This window comes from Glossina fuscipes, unplaced genomic scaffold, assembly GCF_014805625.2.
Source record: "Glossina fuscipes isolate IAEA_lab_2018 unplaced genomic scaffold, Yale_Gfus_2 0, whole genome shotgun sequence".
Taxonomy (NCBI): Eukaryota; Metazoa; Arthropoda; class Insecta; order Diptera; family Glossinidae; genus Glossina; species Glossina fuscipes.
Window position 1 is genome coordinate 17,414,898 of NW_023998414.1, and position 22,177 is coordinate 17,437,074.

General features: G+C 34.0%; 1 protein-coding gene and 1 long non-coding RNA gene across 18 annotated transcripts in view; one reads left to right on the plus strand and one right to left on the minus strand.

The window, feature by feature from the left end:
* The window catches only part of LOC119633132 (small conductance calcium-activated potassium channel protein), a 244,980-nt gene that overhangs the window by 134,451 nt on the left and 88,352 nt on the right, over positions 1 to 22,177 (minus strand). For 12 of the 17 annotated variants that reach the window (XM_038026582.1, XM_038026492.1, XM_038026527.1 and 9 more), the window contains 2 exons: positions 17,842 to 18,819; positions 16,011 to 16,112 (listed from right to left, as the gene is read on the minus strand). In XM_038026582.1, the coding sequence (XP_037882510.1) occupies positions 16,011 to 16,112; positions 17,842 to 18,819 (1,080 nt within the window). The remainder of the gene's footprint in view (positions 1 to 16,010; positions 16,113 to 17,841; positions 18,820 to 22,177) is intronic. The other 5 variants (XM_038026553.1, XM_038026573.1, XM_038026564.1 and 2 more) reach the window with 1 other exon arrangement.
* Positions 1 to 22,177, plus strand: part of LOC119633214 — a 60,158-nt gene that overhangs the window by 6,289 nt on the left and 31,692 nt on the right. The window contains exon 2 of the long non-coding RNA XR_005246864.1: positions 8,644 to 8,831. This is a non-coding gene — a long non-coding RNA (uncharacterized LOC119633214). The remainder of the gene's footprint in view (positions 1 to 8,643; positions 8,832 to 22,177) is intronic.

The following is a 22,177-nucleotide window of genomic DNA, read 5'->3' on the forward strand; positions in this document are numbered from 1 at the left end:
TACTTTTCATATCGTTTTGGATCAGAATGGATATGAATGCTACAGCATTCACGTCCGCGAACGTGTTAATTTATTTATTCATATAAAGGAGTTTTCAAAATAAGGCGTGTTCAAATAAGTTAGTAGAAAAAGTGAACCGGTCCGAACCAATTCCGTTCGTCCTTGGGCCAAAACACATAAGTATATCAAATTTTATCAAAAAGATCTCAAAAATTGCGGCCTTTAGGTTGAGAACAAGAACACAAGACGGGGCAGTCAGGCTTAAATTGATTCAAAAAGTGTTCCTGTACGCGAAAGTTGGAAGTATGTCGAGTTCTTCTAATTGTTATACAAATCGGCACAAAATAATCAGACCTTCACCATTTGAAGTTTTGATACGTCGGAGCATAGATTCTCAGTAAAGTTTGCCAAGTGTTTCAAAAAAAAAAAAAAAAAAAACAAAAACGAAAAAATCCGAAACAACGCCATCACGGTCTTAATATATTAAGGGGCAAGTTTTTGCAAGGAATGCAAGAAAAGAATTAGAGATCGATAGCAAAATATTAAAGAATCTTAGAGAGCACACAAGAAACTTGCCGCGCCTCATATTAATAGTTAAACCATTGCTTAGGAAATCTATTATGCAAAAAGCTGTTATAGCGACGCGAACATGTTACGATACACATCTTGAAAAATTCTTTTGTAACATTTTTGAAATTCGTTTTTGTTGTTTTATGAAAACCCATGCATATCATTAAACGTACAATTCCGGTAAACTCTTCTATTGTTTGCATTTAGTTTTTATTATTCTTATTTTTATTCAGTCAGATATTTACTGCTGTGTTCTTTTGTATCCGCCACCGCAGGATAATTGTATACGAAATTTGTGATTTCGCGTATACCCTACAGTTGATATTAAAGACCGCACAAAATAAGGTACAAAGCAAATCACTCTGATTGCCGTTTCGCGTAGGTTAAGGTTAACTAACTAGAAACACTGTTAATTTTTATTAATTAGATTATCGTGATTGGGATTTTCACCTCTTATGAAGGATATTTTAACTTCAATTCGTTGTTTTGTTTTATTTATTCCCTTAGTTAGTAGTTACTGGGAAGAGATGCTACAGTTAATTTCCAATAACAATTAGAGTATAACCGAATATATCCGGTGAATAAAACCCGCCTCTAACTGAACGTTGACGTTAAAAGTGAGGTCAGGTTAAGAACTGAGTCATGCCATTTTAGTTCAGGCGTAACCAGCAAAGCAAAACGAATAGCAAAGATGTTCTCAGTTTTCGTTTGCATAAACGGGTGACCGTTGCAGACTGAATTTGAGGCTGATCAAGAATATATTTATTCTCTGGCGTCTTTTGGGTATTATAAACGTTTTAACTGAAATATAGTAACATCCGAGACAAATTTTGTGGTCGTGTATTTAAATGTAAATAAAGCACACTTGATTAATTGGGATTTGGATCAAATATTTCTTCAATATATTAGTTGGACCATGCATTACACTGCATCTACGTTTCGACAGAGTACAGGAATTGTTAATAGTTATTACGGAAACAAGCAACCCACGATTACGCTTCGTGCATGTCCACGTGCGTATGACTTTGTAAACATCAATTATTGCCTTTGTGGTGTACTAGAAAACATATTTGATGTTCCTAAAGGACTTTTTGATGCGGATTGTTGGCTGAAACTGTCATCTTTTAACAAGAAAACAACAATGCAGTGACCCTCAATGGAGAAAGCTAAAGCAACGCGGTGACTGACTTTTTATGGATTTCGACTTGGACAATATGTGTCGCTAACATATTGAATGGTGTAACGGTTTTCTTTTGCTTTTTGTTTTGACCAGCAGCACAGGAAATGCCTGCTATACGTGCGAGCATTAGGAAGGGAATGTTGCTAGGTGAGAGGGATGGGAAGGGGGAGCAGTGTTTGCGCACGCTTGACTTAAAGGCGGAATTGTCGGGTACAACCGATGCGTAGTGGCCAGCGGTGTGATTGAGGTATGAGGAGTCGCGGTGGTGGCTCGTACGATGTGCAGGCTATTCCAGGAATAATGAGTGGAAACGCTGAGAAAGCCTTGTAGTCCTGGTAAAGGACTTAGTTGGTGAATATACCAATCGGTTTTATCTCAGTAGACCAATTGCCCTGCAGGCACGTATACATAAGCCCCGCACAGCCTATACTACGCCAATCCTCATAGATATCGAATGCTTTAGATGTACTGCCGTCACCCATGAGCCTCGGAGCTTTTCGCGGTATACGGTCGGTTGTCTCCAAATAGGATTTCGGGACTACCGCGTGCATATGCGAATTATGGTCTAATTTGTATGCGATACATTTCGTGATAAAATCAGTTTATTGGGAGAAGAGTTCAACGACCAAGTAATCTCTAAAAATGCCTATGTGAGCTTCTCGCAAAGGTCATACTATATAACTTGAATCGACTTTTCTCTTTGAGGTTATATTAAACCTAAATCGGTTGACTGTAATAAACCAAAAATCAGCAGCGACCTTCTTTTTCAAGTTTCTCGTCGAAAGCTGACTAAAAATTCGCGTTCCAGTTGAGTTGAGTTTTACAAAAGTCCAGAGGCTGTCATTTATATTGTAGTCAATTTTAAATAAAACTGGCATAAACCAATAACTAAAATAAAAGGAAATTCACATTGACGTCACTTAAATAATTTTTATTACAAATTAAAAAAAAAAAAAAAAACATTCATCATATGACGATCCTGTATACGTATTAATATTTCATTAACTATTTAATAATTCATTTTCATAATTTACGATCCAGATTTTAAGTATGTGGTGGACATGGAATTCTGCGTAAAGACGGATCAGAATAAGTATTAAAAAATTCGTATTAAAATTATCTGTAGTGCCAGTAAAATATATTTTCTGTCATAAATGAAAGTGTGCCCACTATTCGAACTTGAGCATGTATAAGTTCTTTATTCGTTTGCTTTCTTTTTCTACTGTTGTGGGTTTTGTTTTCTTTTGTTATTTTTTTTTTTATTTTGTTTGTAGATATTTTTAATTTGATGACGTATTTTTTGGTTTTTTCTATGATTTTATTCTCAAATCATTCTAGTGAACGGTTCTTTTGCTCTATATTGTCGCAGTAATAAAATGCTTTTAAATAGTAATTTATGTATGTATGCACAGAGGCTTAAAGCGATATAATCTTTAGTTAAAAATGCGGATATAAATTGCTTTGACAGCTGAAGAGGTAATATATTAGATCATTTCCCTAGACTATGGTGCTTCCATCCTAACCATTTGTAGCGATCCGTAACTAATTCCGAAACGAGAGTAAATTCTTCGATTGAAGCTCATCAAAATGTTACGAAATTTTTATGCAGAGTTTTGGGTCTTTTTTCCAAGAATTTTTTATAAAAAATAAAACTCGACCATGCTATCGAATGGCCTAGGGGTTAAGATGTCCGTCTGTCGCATTTTAGCGCATTTTTCCTTCAACGATCGACTTCATTTCAGTAGTCTTTTTAAAGTGTTTGAAAAAGTGGACCGATCTTTAGCATTTTGAATAGAGTTTATCCTTGAATCAAAAGATGTCAGTGCAACAAACTTCATCAGAATATCTGAAAAATTGCAAATTGTAGCTTGACCACACATCAACAGACAGACATCCGAAGGACAGACAGGCGTCAGAAAACGATTCTGAATCGATCGTTAGAATAAAAGATGAGTCTATCGTAAGCTCTTATATCTGTTACATACGTCGACGCCAACTTAATATATCCTGTACCACAAGTGGTGTAGGGTATGAAAAGAATCCTTAGATGCTAGTGCTTTAAGACTTCAGTCTTACAGTTTATTTCTCTGATTAAATTAATACTAATAATAATAATAATAATAATAATAATAGTACTTTAATAAAACATTGTTATAAAAACGCAAAGTCAGGTGAAGTAAACCAAGCCTTTGTTCAATTGTTGAATTTTTATTTCAATTTTTTCCACCTACGAGCATATAGTTGACAGTTGGAAATACTTCATATTGATGATTGAAGATGTGCACACTTGCTTGCGTTTTCGATGTATTTTGCCAGATCTTATCAAAAAGAAGGGAAAAATTAATATTTTAACATTTTTCGGTAACGACTTTTATGATTTCATTACAATGAACCATTTACGATGACTGAATGCTCTGCTACAACGCGACCTCTCGCATCAACTTACATATATTAAGTGTAGAATATGAGTATAGACTTTATAAAGGTACCTTGCGAGTGTTAATAACACATTTACAAATTGTTACACACAATATTCGAAAGAGCGTAGGTGAAGAAATTCGAAACCTCTTTGGTTTTTTTTGTATGCAATGACATAATGAAACATCTACGACCCATGAAAAGGTTCAACCAAAAGTATGGATGTGGAAATGGTCTTGCTCCATATAAACTTTTTAAAGAGTAAACAATATTGTACTTTCGTTGATTATATGTGCACATCACTAGGAGTATATATATACAAGAAAGAAGAAGAAATTTTATCTTAATTGCAAAACTGTTCATAATCCGATTGAAGTCTCTGTTGTCTAACATATTTATATGAATATTATGAAAGCTCATGTAAATAACCTGTGAGGGGGGACGGGAAACAATTTATTTAAAATTTTGAAAGGATGGTGCTTGCTTCAAAATAAGCGTCAATTCTTTTTTATTATAATAAATGTCTGTCTCTCTTAAATTTTTCATCGCTAAATTTCATAATAATATTTCACAAGGGTTCTTATGCGTTGAGGAAAGAATATGCTCTCGATCGTTCTTTCCCTCTCTCTCTCTCTCTCTCTCCCTCTCGCTACCGCCCTTACTTTCTCTTTCTCTCTCATCGGGCAAAATATAAATAAACAGTACATGTTTATATGTATGTGATGCAAAAGTAGTGGGACATTTTCTTTTAACTTGTCCGAATTTATGCAAAGGGAAAAGCAAATCCAATACATCTAACGCCCACACAAGCACAAGGGCTCGGTAATTTATAAAAAAAAAGAAAAATTATTTTCGACTTAATAGATAGATACGTTGAACCATCCAGAGAATATGTGAGAAAAACTCATTCAATGCGTCGTTCAAAATTCATAGGTAGCAAATCCTTTCAGAAAGTATTTATATTGATTTAAAACAGTTTCCATTCGGAAAAACGTTAACGTAGCTTGACTGAAGTAACCGTTAAGTCGATATGAATGTGCGATGGATTATAAGTTTTTCCCAAGATATTAAAACCTTAACGTGAAGTTTTTCATGTCTGCTAATAATTCGACTAGTTTTGCCTTGCCGTTTCCTCCATCATTTCGAAAAATTTTAAGCGCAAAACCTACGATCCTCTCTTTGGCAGACGCAGCAGTAACAGCATAACACTCAAGTTTAAAATATTATATATAAAATAGCGCAATAGGGCCATTTCTGCCGACTAATTGCGAAAATTAATAAAACAATTTATTGTAATAAGGAAGCATGTCCTTAATGCAGACCTTCTAAGGCTTTGCACACGCTTACCTTGAGAAACGGTTTACCAAAACAGCAAAATTTTCACTATTTCTTTCCAATTTTTTACGATATCTTTAAAACAACACTCTCTAGTGAAATACGTAGAATTTCTTTGATCAGTCGGTCTTAACACTTTCTTTTACACTCCACTTTCCTTATTACAATAGGTGTATTAAGTTTTTGCGGATGTATATGACGTACAGAAGAAGCTGTGCCGTACTGTACTTATGTGTCGGCCTGTTCGTCTGAGGTTTGCCAATCTATTGTCAACCTTCAGGTTGCAATTTTTAAGATACTTTGATCAAATTTGGTACACCGATGTAACTTCACCCAAGGACGAACGCTATTGGCAATGATTTCGAGCGGGTCCCGTTTCCGATTACTGCGTGTAGTAGCGCGTAGTAGTTTATTAAGCGAAGTAATGTATGGTATTTAATTGCTTTGCTGGACGCGCTAACCGTACAAACTTCAATAACTTTGCAGTCCCATACGTAGTTCGCTAGATATAAAAAAGTAGATCACACTATTTTTACTTTTTTTTAACTTTTTTTTTTGATTAAAATTTGGATCAATTGCTCAAATATATGCCCAATAACTTCTCCAATTATTACTATCCTATTATTTGTCCTTTGATCAAATTTACAAAAAACGTATTTTTCTTGCGCTGTGCTGCAAAGGTGTTACTCTCTTAATTAACTTGGAAAAAAGAAAAAAAGTATTTTTTTATCACATGTACACTGTGATGTTGTAATGCTTATTTGGAAGTGTAGTGCGTTGTGTAAGCCTACCCTTCTTATTATATTGTTACAACAGACCTTGTATGCTGTGATAAAGAGACTCACAAAGTAAGCAGTTTGTTTGCATATAATGTAAAATACTCACATACTCTAACGTGTCCATACAAGTTTGTTCGGCAAAACAAAAAAAAAAAAACACAATAAAAGTTTTTTACGTCCACAACATTAAGAGAAGATATGAAACTTTTTGCTAATTGCAAACGAATCTGCAATATACAGTGATTTAGAGGATGTTGCAACTTATTTATATGATGCATAGTTTTCGAGGTAGAGAAGACCGCAGAGTAAACTAAATTGAAATGAGAAAGAAATTTTTCTCCGTTGGTATCGAATCCTTTATAGCCCGACACTAATGTGTACTCTATTTAAATGCAATAAAAAGTGTACAATCATTGATTCGATTTTAATCGTATATCGCATTTAAGCATCGTACCCTATATCCCATATCCCGTATCTCGATGTGTATCCCCGATGAAAGTATTTAAGAGGAGGAAATTGAATGCGTTATTATTGCAACACACCAATGGATCTTTAAAAGAACTACTCCTACAGTTTGCAACTATCGGGAAAATGTTCCACTTAAACATATGCTTTGTGAGTATCAAGACTTTTTCCAATTCATTTTCGGAACGTCTACACGTACGGACACGTTGCAAGTAGATGGAGAACATAATATCAATAAAATATTTAATTTTATTAAAGCAACTGAACTAACTATCCAAACCGCCTTTTAAGAAAAAACGAAAGAGCCATTAGCATTAGTAGTAATAATAATCATAATGATAATAATATTTGACTTTTAAATCTTAAAAGGACCAGAAACGTATCAAAGCATTTCGCAATCCTTTGATAGATTCATTCAGTTCACTTTTGAATCTAAACTGATAATAATGACAAGAAAATGCTTATGTCAGCCGATACAGAAACGGACAATTGCCATTGACAGTGCTCGACGGCACATGCCCGAGTCATATTTCCTTGAGTTCAAAAAAATTCCAAAAAAAGATTCATGCACCTTTTTGTCGCAAGAAGTAATACTTGAACGTTGTGTCTCCCCGAATATCTAATTTCATATATTTTACTTATTTTTATATTTTTTTAATTCTTAATTTTTAAGCTTGTTAAAATATTAACTTTTCAAGTTTTACCATCAAAAACGGAATCCGTTTTCTATTTACACTGATGATGCCTGCATATGTACGTATAAATGTGAATGTTTCGTAGATTTAAATTCATTTTCCTTATATTGTTTGGCTTTTGATATGTTGTCATCATAAAAGTGAGAACTGAAATATGTTTCACTTGAAGTAAAAACCAACAAAAAAAATTGAAGTACATGCACAAATGTTGGAATGTATAAATATGAATATAAAGACCAAAAAAAAAAAAAAGAAGAAAAATTCAACTGCAGCTCGAGTCGAATATTCGAAAAAATATCGCATGGGATATTTTGACTTTATGCAACATTTCATGGATGAGTTATGGATGTGGATCTTATCAGGAAAATGCTTTTTATTCCATCTACGTCTTTCCCTTTCCTCCTTTGTGGCCTAAAATCGATGTTGACCACAACCGCGCCCACACAAATGGGGAACATGCTCTGATCGCATTGAAAAAAATAAAGAAAAAAGAATGGATTTTCAAATTGTCTTTAGCTGATGTACGACAAATTCTGTGCGAGCGAAATTTAAATTTCATTGAGAGTCACGAAACGGTTTCCTCTAGTCCGTTATTTAGGATTTACATACAATTTCTTTTATAAGGTGTAAAATACATTTATAAGGGAAATAAAATATTTTTATAAGGCATTTTGTACACAATCAATGGCTGCTTTTATATATGTTTCATATGTATAATGACTCCCTCCCTCTCTCTCCCTCTCTCTCTCTCTCTCTCGTTTTCAATCTGTGTCTCTCGCCACGAATTTAGAAATGTCACATTAGATTATAACGCATATAAAATAGAAAGCTTAACATACTCCCATGTGATGTATGCCGAAACATATATTTATGCATGCAAATATGTGCAGATGTAATTGCACACACATACATGTGTAGGTACATGCCAAAAAAAAAAAAAATGAAACACTGTACGAAACAATTTAATTTATTTTTAAATGTTTAGAAATAAATGTGTACATCTACCTATAAGTACCAAGTACAAATGTACATACGCATACACGTATATCTATTGAAATGTCTATTTTCATGATATATTGTATTTACAATTGTATATATTTCTGTCTCTCTTTGGCCATCGTACGTTTACTCACAACATACATTTAACAAAAAAAAATAAATAAAAAATAAATATCTTTTGGTTTTTTTAATTTAAATTCAGGAGAGGATAAATTTTGAGATAAACTTTATATAACACGGTTATGTTCGCCTACTAACGGCTCGAATACATGATTAATTCGAGATAATGTTTATCACAACCTCTGTTCGTAATGATCACAGCAGAAATATTTGGATCCAAACTGAGATCGCTGTGTCCTGTAGGTGCAAAGTTTTTCTGGACAATATCAAGTAAGTCTTTGGAAAGTCGAAAATCATTCAGTTCATTCATTATATTCGTACAAGTAAACGAATATACGTTTATTTCATTCATTCGTTTGACTCATTTCGTTAGCTCATCTCGTTTACTCTGTTCGTAATGCTTACAGCAAGAATATTTTTATCCAAATTGGGATCGCTGTGTCCTGTAGGTGCAAAGTTTTTTTGAAGAATATCAAGTAATTCTTTGGAAAGTCGAAAATCATTCAGTTCATTCATTAGGTTAGTTTACTTATATACGTTTATTTCATTCATTCGTTTGATTCATTCCATTAACCCATTGCATTCTCTTTTACTCCGCAAATTTATTTCATTTAATTACTGTATTCATTTGTTTTATCAATTTCATTCAATTCACTTCACTTCACTTCATTTCATTTTATTCGATTTCCTCATTTCATTTTTTCCTTTCACTTCATTTCTTTTTATTTCGTTCGCAGTCGCATAGGTTGAGCTTTGCATATAACTTCTAAAGTCAGGAATTTTTTTTAAGCTCAACATTTTTCAAAACTTTCAAGTGTTTGAGTAAATCTACGGCTATTTGTATACCCGAGATAAACCAAAAATATATATGCTATGCTTTCGGTTGTTAACATCTTAATAAAAGCTGACAAACGATGACACTTATGACCAATATGAATATATGTATAGATATATATATAGATGTAGATATATAAAGTCTCTGATTAATATATCTATCTATCATATCGAAGAAAAAAATCGTTTAACATCATTTTTAGATAGCGCATGTAATAAACGCGCTTCATGCTGAAACCATAAATGCACCATTTACTGCGTGAATAACATCTTATTTGCATGAGTGAACAATTTCTATTACATTGCATGTATTTAGTGTATTTATATATTTTTATCATCTTAAAAAAATAACGCGATATACGCACAAGAACACATTAACAAGTAAATGCAACAGTCACGCACTGTCAAAAAAGTAATGAGCATTGCACCGATCAAATTTGAACATTCATTTGATTCCCTCAATACCCGGTCACATATACACACACATTCGTTTTTCATACTAAATATAAATATTTGCATTATTTAGCTCAATACTTTTTAAATAATCTAAAGCATTAATGGAATACTCGATAATGTTTGAATAAATTAACATTATCCGGTATATGCATGAGTTATGCCGCTTGGGAGGCATTTGGGTTATTGCGTTCCAAACACATGCGTATGGATGGGTACATGCCCGTCTAGACCAATTTTAACACAGGGTTCATTGTAAGGAGGAGAAAAAAGGTATACACCTAACACTTTTCTCACACGGTCTTTTTTTTTTTTTCAACTGACTGAGCCCCTCATAAGTTACTTGCTTGCATAACATGCATATGAAATTGTGATACCATCGATTTAGTAATTCGGTGATCTCTTGACGATAGCTGCAAGAGTTAGGAAACTTTTACACGACTATGTGTGCCAATCTTTCATATTTCTCACGAAGTAGTCGACATTTTTTCTTTATTATACGAAAGAATTCAGATGAACAGAAATCGTAGATATATTCAATATTTATGCAAAATTTCAAATACAATTCTTCTTTAGTATGGACTGCATACGTGCTTGAGTTTCGTGAAACAGCAGAGTCATCTCTGCTTGAGTTTCTTGAAACATCAGAGTCATCCACTCCTCGAAATCGTCTCAGATAGCAGTATCGAGAATGCATTTATATATGTAAGCATGTATGTACGTATTAAAAGTTATAAGATGACTTTTTCTGAGTGCTTAAAAGCGAGCACTTTAATTAATGCCAATGTGTCCGCTTACTTTTAAGAAGTTTTCAAATTTTTTGTTTTCATTTACATTTTAATACAATGCATGTCGAGTTTTGTTAATATCCCTTGCGGCATGTGCGTGTGAGTGGTTTTTATCTACCTTAAAAGTCGGCAAAAGTTTTTTCATCTTCAAGAGTTTACGAAACGTTTCGTTGCATGTATTTACATTTGTATAACATTCCCCATGCGGCATACGTGCATTTCATACTTTGTTACGCATTTTTATTAGTCAACAGTCCGGCTTTATTACGTAATTATGTTATATCTATGCTAAGCTGTACACATATATGCCTACGTGAAGGTATGCATATTAGTTCGCATGCAAACTATATATATATTCCACTCATGAATAAATACAAATGCATGCATTTGCATATATATATATTCTTAAATATTTTGTTTTATATTTTAATTACAATCTCAATCACGAAAACTATACTAAATTGTGTATTTAGCAGATAAAAATCAAAAACAAAGAAAAAAATAAATAAATAAAAATAAGGAATAAAAGTAAAAGAAAAAGAAGAAAGTAACATTTGTAAATTTTACTGCAAGTCTTAAAAGAAGAAAAGTAAAACCAAAATCGAAAGCAAAAATTTATTCAGAACAAATTGAATCCTTTGATAACCATTATCCAATTACTTTTGCTTTTACTCCTTCCAATGAATGCATAGTACCGGAATTATAATAAATAACGTATAAAATAAAAAACAAAAATGATGTCTGATCACCATACAAATGCTTCCCCTTCATCGGAACATTTTTATGAGACGGGGCTCCGAAAAACACATGTTTGTAGTCCAAACTGACCGCAGCAAATTTATACGCCCGATCGCTATTCGATAGGCTAATACTTATCATCCATATTTCACATAAGGGTGTAATGTTTTTAAAAATGTCCACATGGGTAGCGATCCAAAAACGATATTGCATCCGCTCTCAACTTTCCACATTTATTTTATTTGTTATGGATTTTTTTCGAGAAGATATCTTTAAATTGTATTGGGAATGGTCGCAAAAATGATCCAATCCAATCCCGTTTTACACAGTTTTCGATCTTGACCTAGAATATGTCAGTGCAGGTAATTTCGTTAAAATGTTCGGAAAATTGCAATCTCTAGCTTGAACGAGAAAGTAGCTAGACAGATATCAGACAAATAGACGGATAGACATACATAAAATAATTCGGAAAATAATTCCTAATCGATTAATATAACAAAAAGTTGGATATTGCTTATATCTTGCCCTTGATATGTATAGGATATATAGGTCTATAGTCAGATTTTAAACGATCTTCAAGGTGATGTACAAGTAAAACTATATCGTAGTGCATAACACTATGATAATTGCACGCCATTGAACAGTTTCTAGACTTGAAGCCACAGCAGATGCGCTATAGTTTCTTCAAAGAACACACAACGTCATCTTTTCGATCGCAAAAACGGATTTGTCGTAGATAACCTTTGTGTATAACGATTGATTTAAAGGAACATGCTATTGATAGTCATGGGATACTGCTGTGACGCTTAAAGAATAATGAATTTATCATCGAAACTTTGGAATGCCTAAACAAGGCTTTACTAAGCTGTCTATCATATTCACAAGACATTCTATCCATTTGGATTGGCACTTCTTTCTATCCCACTACCGGTCCCATTATTAATAGAGAATGTCAGTTAATGAATTCGTGCATGGTAAACCTTAAAAGCCAAATGCTATTCGAACAATTCACCAACGATTCACAACAGTTCATAGATCAATATAATACCATCAATATAATATCATTGTATTCTATATATACTGTATACTAGAAGTTTAATTTCCCTTAAAAGTCAAGAGTTCAAAATTTATAACAATAATAATAACTTACTAATAAGTTACATGGATGCTATGCATCATAAATACTTAACGAAGCACTACTCTCAGCTGTATGTGCTCTATTGACGGGTATTCTCATTGGTTCACAAGAATTACGTTTTGTGAAATGTTGCAACGGAGCGTTTGTTATTCAATCTGGGAGAATTTAAGTAAAATACCAGAGTATATTAAGTTCGTGCGGATGTATATAACATCCAGGAAGACTTGAGACCGACCCATCTCTTATTGTATCGATCGATTCAAAATCACTCTCTTAATTGGTCTAAGCTTGTCTGTCCATATGTCCGTATGTTTTGTTTACTTAACTTACCGTGGCCAACTATAATCTTTTAGCTTGTTCTAAAATAAACTTTAAATTTTAACTTAAGCTTTCAAGAACAATAGAAAATTTCAATTTTAACCGAAAAGAGATATGAAAGCTTGTGTTTTCAAAAAAGAAAAAAAAGCTCATACGAGTAATCGTGGCATGTGTGTTTGCCCATATAAATAGTGAAAAGCTTTCGATAGCTATGATTTCGAATAGCGACCTCTCTTGACAATTGCGAGAATTACATATATGCCTTAAGCCATTCGACCCAAAAAGCTTTTTGGCGCTTTTCAAAATACAATTTGTTTTGCACAGTTTTTTTTTTCTTTTATATTGCATTTTGGATTATCGAGAAAGAAGAGAATCAACCAACTTTCAAGCTAAAAGCTTTAAAATCTCATATCCTTACTTAAGACTTAAAAGCTTAAAAGGGATTGTCTATTATGCAAATGTATAAAATAAACTCAAATATCTCGCTTTTATAAATGACGTGATATTTAAAGTCTTAATGCTGTCTTTCTTTTTATGTAATTAATTTTCAACCTATAAACAGTACATAATTCCGTTAGTTTGGTTAAGTTAATGTGATGGCCAATTAAAATACATAATATTACATACATTATTGTAATAAATCCACCATAAAATCTGGTTGTCTACGGTAAACGAATTTCATATTAATATTATAAAATCAGCGAAAAAATAAACGTACACGTACGTTCAGGAAACACTATCCTTTAATTGAGGCCGGTTTATGGTTATCGATCGTAATTCGAATATGTTACGGCATAGCGATTTTACAAACACAAGATTGTTTACTCGATAGTAAGACACATGCAATATTGTATCGATAGCTATAAATTCTCTGCTCGTTACATCGAGTGTATAATCAAGCCATAGCTACCGAGTTTACTCGATATTGATTTGAACATAATATATTCGCGGTCCCAAAAGAAGACGTACCTAGTACAATAACATACTGGATAAAAGCACCCTCTTTAAAAGCATAAATTAGTTGGCTCACGTCTGCATATCGTGTTATTTTTGAGCTTCAAATAAGTCCAGTCCGTTTACGGAAAGCATTATTTTCCTCATTTAACTCGAAAAAAATTACTGCCGAATCCGAAAGTTATGGTGCAAGTCGGTGGAGCTAAAAGTATCGACAGCGCAGTCGAAAATGCGTGGTAACCCCGTTTGAGGGGCTTAGCTGCTTTGATATGCTGCCGTCCAAAGAAGAAATGTGTCATCAATAACTGACACAATTTAGTCAATCATTGCAGAAGTGGCGATCGAAATATGTAAAATAAAGCCTGACATAAAACCTATAATCTTTAGTTTGCTCCTGAACATCAAACACTACTTGCGCCACTCAATGTGAATACAATTACATATTGTTTCACATAGATTAGCTGCACGTTTACCGGAAGTTAAAAATTTAAACCTTAATAGGGTTGGTATGATTTTTCTTGACAATAGGGTCATATTTATAACCTACACTGTTTGTGGTGTGGTGTTAAGTGAGAGCCAATGAGTGTAACAGCTGGAAGGAATTCGGATAGTTCGACCTATTATGATAAATGCAGAATCGATCTCTGAATCGATTTAAATATGTCTATGCGCCCATCGGTCTAGCGCCTGTTCATGTATTCGTGCGTTCAACCTGCAGGCCGCAATTCGAGATCGATGCTGGCGTGTTTTGTCCGAAAGATAGCGATTGGACAATTTTTTGGCGTACTCGCTATATAACGCCTAATTTAAATAATTTATACTTCGAAATTTATCGACAACAATTGGTAAGTAACGGTGTTATGGCATATTAAGCTCGGCCGGGCTTATTCTTTCAATCCCCTCGCTTATGTCCCTTCTTCCGAGAAGGGGGCTTGTTTTTTGGAAAAGAACCTAATTTTTAATTTAGTAATGTGACATCAAAGTTAATTGTTTATGCCTTGGATCAGTTAGATGTATTCTTCTGATCCGACTCCATACAAAAGTTCCTATAAAAAGTAAGCTCTGATATACCAAGTAAACCTAAGCTCTTATGATTGAGTAGGAATACAATTGTAGTAAGCAAAGATGGGTCCTGTTCAGGTCGCAGCCTTCTTTTCCCTACTCCCCAAAACGGAGATGTTTTTTTTTTTCGCTACTGTAAAAGAGGCGCTATGCTAACCTTATGAATGATTTTGTTGTTGTATTTAGAGCGTAATTGCATCGAAAATTCTTAAATTAAAAAAAAAAAAATTTTTTTTTTGCTAAAAATGAATTTTTATCGCTCTTTATTTACTATACAGTGTCTTGCAGTGCGTCGTTTATACAGGAGGAGACATTACATAAATAAGCTTTTGCGCGACTAATTGTAATCAAATTTTGATCATGTGTTTCTTTCAATCGAAATGCGACTCCTGTTAAACCTCGATGCTTAAGTTCACCTTTCAAGAAAAAGTTTTGTATTTTTTCGATTTCAAAAAAGTTATGCATATTGTTGCAATAAAAAAAAAAAAAAGCACGACATTGGGAATATATGATAAAAGAGTAATATTAAATATTCATAAGCAACTGGGAATATTTTCATGATATTCGATGTACAGTATCCATCACATGCAAAAATTAGCATTTGGTGAGCATTGTGGATATTTAAACTAGATTTAATAAAATATCTTTTGTGAGACTATAATCAATGAAATGAAAAATCAAAATGACTGAGAAAACATGGAGATGAAGGGGTAATAGTTTGCAGCAGTATATTGCAGCGCATGCCGAGCATTAAATTGTCCTTGCCCAGTGCGTGCATACAATAATACTTCAGACTAGAAATCCCTTTGCCTTGTCCATGCAATCGCAGCTAATATGTACACTAAGTGTATAAGAAAACATACAAGTGTGGAATAAAACGAAATCAAAATAACTAATTATGAGAAAGTTGATTGCAAATCAACTAAACACAAGTTTTAAATTAAATTCTATAACTTGGTTGGTGCAAGTGACGAATCAATCAACATTGCTTGTTTTAGCATTAACTTAAGTGGTTGGGGTTAAGAGTTAAAGTCTAAAATTTATTCAGCTTTTTTTTTTTTTTTAAATCATGGTGTGGTGAAAAAGAAAATGCAAAAAAGGAAAAGAAGAGGACATAAATTATGGATTTTTGGGGAATTCACACAATTGAAATTAATTAAATACCATTTTGGAGCAATGCAGTGTCTCATTAGTGGCCTCAGTGAAAGCTCTTCTGAGTCGCAGCTTTCTGCTTTCGGACAAAGTGCGAGGCATTAGCAGAACACCCTAGAGAAATAATTAAGTTGAAGTAATAATATGCGTTAGTTCTCCATATTAATATACAATTAAAATGGTTTAAAAAAAAAAATTGGGTTGAGGGGTAGAGGGGAATAGAGCGAGAAAGTAAGTGAGAGACATATGATGTGCAAAGGTGTTGTAACAAATGATGACCTCCGTTATCCGTGTAACGAACATACACAAAACTAGCAGGCAAAATTTAAAACAATGACATTAAAATAAAGACAAACAATTATGACTCAATAACACATTGAGGAAAGATATTTTTTACGAGCTATGAAGGGATCAAAATTTATATAATATTTATATATATATTGTATACCCGGATATATCTGTAGATGCAAGGTGTAAGTCGAGAGAGGTTTACTACCCTCTACGATATAAGAAGGATTCGATTTATTTCATATCTCATATGAACAAGCTGCGATCGAGTCACGTTTGGAAAATGAAATCAAAATTTAACTGAAAGCAGCAATATTCTGCTCTCCGCTTAATACGAGGACTCTTCGTCGCCCAAATCTCTGCAATACTTGCCAATCGTCAGCACTAAAGAAGAAGTGGGAAAGTTATATGCCGGTATGACCGAATCTTTTATACCTAATATCTGCATCTTATCTTATATTCTCCATCGCTTGGGTAGACCCAATTGCTTTTTCTTATTATTGTTGAATGTACGAAGAAATTTCTGTTCAAGAACTTGCAATATTTTTGCCAAATTTGAAGTTCCTGCCAGGAGAATATTAGCCACAGACATTACGCAAGCGGACAGACAGATATGTGGACATTCTCAATGGAATTCAGAATTTGATACTGACCGGGACGTATATGTGCTTTGTGATTTGTGAGGTCATTGCAGCTTGCTTCTGAGGCTTGCACAAGTTTTGACAAAATGAATATTCCCCTCGTATTAGATGGTGGGTATAAAAACTATAGGATCGTAGATCGTAAAAAATTTGATTAATAATGGGTCAGATATCCACCAGATAAGCATTAATGCACATTTCGTGAGCAAATGTATTGACGATAGTAGTAGTGATCGCCATTCGCTAGGGACTACATCACCCATATAACGTCATCTTTTTCGGGCAAAGAAAGAAGCGGATCATACAGTTGCTTTGTTTCAATCTTAATGATATTTAAGACACTATTTTCGCTCCCTCACAAGACAATTTTTGACATCCTACATATGCTAATAAGAGATTACAGTTCGGTGATCGTAAGTAGTAAACCTGTACGGCGAACACCCTGCACTTGGTATCTGAATTGGGGAAACTTTTTCATCTAAGTAACAGCGATTTGGAGAGCTTTGTAATCGAATTTCCATCGATAACCTTCAGGATTGAGAATTTTTGAATAAATCTATGATCTGTAGGCGCGGAACTCTGTCTAGAGCTTGGATCGGGAATAAACACATTTAACTTACCGGAACTCCCGTTTACTGGACGTTTGTTTTTTTATTTTTTACGGTGAATATTAAAGGTTCAACTTTAAACCCCGTATGATATAGTTCTTCGTTTTGAAAATTCATAAGATATTTTTTTCAAAAATAAATCATTTCAAGAAAAAAAAAAAACAACAAGAACAAAAAATCAAAGGATGCACTTTTTGGATTTTTTATTTCCAATTAATTTTTCACATCAATAAAATGTAAAAATGATTTAAAAGGGGTTAGAAGGAAATCATTTTCACGCATACGTATACAGATAATTAATCTTACCTGCTTGAATGGACGCATGCCACCGTTAATTCGAAGAGAATCGGCTGCTATGCCTGCAATGCCATCAGCATTAGTATCACGTAATTGCTTTAAAGATACATTCGGTACGGTATGCGAGTGTCCGCATGAATTGTGTACACCGCAGAATACTGCACTTGTGCTCGATTCGGGCTGCGAACTTTGACGTATAATACGAGATCCATTTGTTGGCGAAGACGTTACCAATACGGGCGGTACATTGTGCGGTAAAGCGCTGCTGGAACCTCCGCAAATTATTGTACCGGATCCACCCAAATTTCCTTGTTGAAAGGCACTTTTAACACTATCGCGTGACGTCGAGCGATCAATTTGCCCCGAAAAAGGTGTAGTCGAAGCACGCCGGCTACAATTCCTGCACGCGCGGCAACGACTTTGTGCACTAGGCGAAGGATTGGCTGTCAGACTTTGATATGATGACGGTACTAAATTTGTATTATCTTGAATCTGATACGATGAGTTATTCAAATTCGTTATCGATATGGTCGGTTGTAATTGCTGTGACTGTTGCGTTAATGCATTTGTCGATGCGGCTTTGGCAGATTGTTGCGGTTGTTGCACATGTAGATTGTGAGTCTGCTGATGATCTTGGTCCTCGGGATGTACTTCTATGTCAGGCACTGTTGACGAACGAAGACCTTGTTCTATATCTTCGTCCTGTATAATACCGCTGCGTTCGCTTTCATCGGATCCTACCCGCGTTTGCTGCGATAATTGCGGGCTAGTTAGATATGTTGAGGTTCGATCCTGGCGGATCAATGTTGGTTTACTGGACGACGTGGAAGTCATACTGTTCGTTGTTGGTCCATTAGCTGAATTCATTTTGATTTGTCGCAAAACCGATTGTTTTCCTTTAGGCGTTGTGGCAATCAGTAGTGAATCAGTTTCTTCTGAGCTAACGTAGCCGGAATTCGTAGCATCAGTAAGTTTCTGTATTGACATCTACATATGAAATATAAAAAAACCAACGAAACATTTCACTCAATCACAAATTCAATGGAAAAAAAGTCTTTAATAAAAAATCCTTTAAGAGAGCAAATAGAAAGTGGAACCAATTAATTTCAAAATATTTTTCATCTTCAAGCAGTACACTCCTTCCATTTGTCATAATGTTTGCAACACCCGAAAAGGAAGCCTCACAAACCATATAAAGCACATATATATATATATATATATATATATGTGTTCAATTGGAAATGCTACATCGATTAAGCATATTTTGTTAGAAATTTTTTTTTTTTTTTTTTTTTTTTTATTGCGGAATTATTATATAAGAGAAGAGTGGAAAATTGTTCAATTTTGAATTCGAACTAAATTCAATGTTTAACACGAACACACATAGCAACACGAACATGGTAGCATAATGCTCGAAATATTACTATTAAGTCGCTATGCATGTGTTCAAGAGTGCTTTGACATTTTCCAAAAACTTTTCCACATATTTTCCCTCAAAGTGTTTGTGTGATAATGAACCGAAACATAATGTTTAAGCTTCAATTAAATTATGAATAATTAAATTGAGTGAGACATTAATGCCGAACTCTTCGTGAGCACGGCACAAGTAAACATTCAATAACACCACTTATTTTCATTACACAAATTCTATGCAATTGAATTTTATTGATACTTTATTGTGCATGCACAATAATCGACAATCGTCTAAAGCACCCAATTGGAAAACTGCATTCTCATATATCCGGAAGCGGGCAATACAAGTAAGCCAGTTTTATTAGTGCTTTCGTTATAACTTCATATGCATATGTATAAATGCAAAAGACGTCTTACAGTGTTATACATTCTTCATTAATTTCGATAACTAATCGAAAGTCCCCCTGTCCGTCTGTCATTCATTTCTTGCGTACTTTATTTGTAGGAATAATGCAGTACTTATGACTTGGCGATACGGGCAATGCGTTAGCATTTATTTTCCAAATTCTTTCATCTCTTAATGGAATCTACAGTATATCGATTCGTAAGAGTCTATATTCGTTCATCCATTCACTCTCCCGAATGGACGATCGAACTTTTCCAGTATATCGATTCGTAAGAGTCTATATTCGTTCATCCATTCACTCTTCCCAATGGACGATGTGATCTTTCGGCACAACGATGTGGCTTTTGAACAATTTTTTCCGCAAATCGTTTTTGTGAATTATTTATGCACACTTTCTCTACGTCTCAGTACAAACTTGTAATTGGATTAAGGCAACATTTTTTTAAAATCGCATCGCACTGTCAAACATCATAATGAATTGGTCTTATACATCATAACGAAGGGGAGAAAGATGCAGTTTACTTGTAAACGATCGACTTGAACGACCTTGTATGAATATATGCACCCTATATTATATCGATCAATAATCGATTCCGAAGCTTTTCCTAAATTAATTCAAGGATGTTTGTCCATCTGTCTATCCAATGCATGCATATGCATTTTTGGGTTCAACCCATAGATCATATTTTATGAGATATTTCATGATAAAAATCAGTCTATAATAATAATTTAAAAATAGTTTTAGGAAAAAGTAATCCTTTGCAGGCCGGCAATATTTAAAGTTAATTCATAGCTTTTATAACGAAAGTAGACGAAAAATAACAAAACCTCTGAGAACATAATTAACTTTGCTAAATTTGGCTTACGTCGGTTGACATTTTCAACACCGTTTAATACAAGGATTATAATGAAAAGTATGTCTTTACATCAAAATGATACCTGATAACTGATGATGCGTATTATCACGAATATGAATAGGTGACTATTGGGCAAAGGGTGGCCATGCATGAGTATAATTTTCTTAATTCTTTCCGTTCGGGTCATCGTTTATATCCACTTGTAGGAAAAATGAATAGGAACGGGTATAGGATATCGAAATTTATAAATCGATTTTTGCATAAGTCAGCATAGCAAATGTGCATTCATCTAAATCGGATAGAATAGTATTGCCCATAACGCAATATCGAACCGTCAGCCTACGGAGAATGAGTCGATTAGGTGCTATAGCCGAATGTCGTGTAATGTTGACCTACGATTTATGTGCCCTTACATTATAAATACTAAAGCAATCTGTCAAACAAATAGCTGAATAGCTCAATAGCTCAATGTAGATTATCTGACATGAATGCAAATGAGCGAAATAATTGGTAGACAAACTTTCCCTATAAAAAGAATCTAAAGCGCTTTGTTTACTTGCATTGAACGGATTGCTTGAACACAGTTCATTTGCATCCATACAAATGCGTCATACGTATATTATGCGTTTAGGAGAGCTTTTTTTAATTGAGTTTAAATATACTAGAGACTCGATTTCGAAAGCCAATCTTCTGGCTCTTTCTCTTAATAATATGATACAGTTCAAGTGATTGTGCTAAGGGGACAAAAACTAATTTTTAAACATTTTCTTTCTAAACGGAAATGACATTTAAAGCCTGATTAGTCAATCGTACAGAACAGAACGTAGAAAGAAGAAGAAGAACAACAACAAAAGAAAAAAAAAAAAAAAAAGCGAAAAAAATGCGAAGAGGATAACAGATGCTCTTGCTAGCAGTTGTAAGAGTACTAATGCTGGATAAAGGGAAATGATTGTCGTCTTCACTCTAGGCGCTTTTAAAGTATATTGATGACATTTAATGTAGTACGTCGCACTGCAGTTGTTAATGCAAAGTGTCTGTAAATTATTCAACAACAAAATTTCCTTTGTCATAAAAAATTAGGTTAAATGTCTCCATTAAAAAAAAAAAAAGAAAACGAAAACTTTAATTTGTTTGTACATGAATACATTAACTAAGGGGCGAAGCGAGTGCATGCGAACAGAAAGGTAATTCCTAAGGGAGTAAAGGCTAGTAAAGGATGTCTTACTTTCATGATAGACTTTCATGCTCTCTCCCTTCAGCGTTTTTAGCATTTACTTAAAAATGTTTAAACCAAATTTTAAAACTAATAATCGTCCATGCTCTTTGTATGTTACATATACATTTATTCCCCTTTTGAAATATTTCACAAAAAAAAAAAAAAAAAAAAAAAAATTTATATTTTCCGTAACACAGTTGCCGGAAGTAGAGCCTCTATAAATACATATGGAGGCATAAGTATGGTAGCCTGCCATTTGCAACGTTAGCAATTAATTGTGTAACGACCCCGACTCTAGCTTTACTCGATGACACGAAACTAAGTAAGCAAGTAAGCAAGCAGGTAAGTAAGTAAGTATTTGTCTCGTGTACAACCACATGGACGTTCCCGTGCATATATCTACGTATGTATGTATGTATGTATGCTTTTGGTTCGTTTACATTATTGTATTAA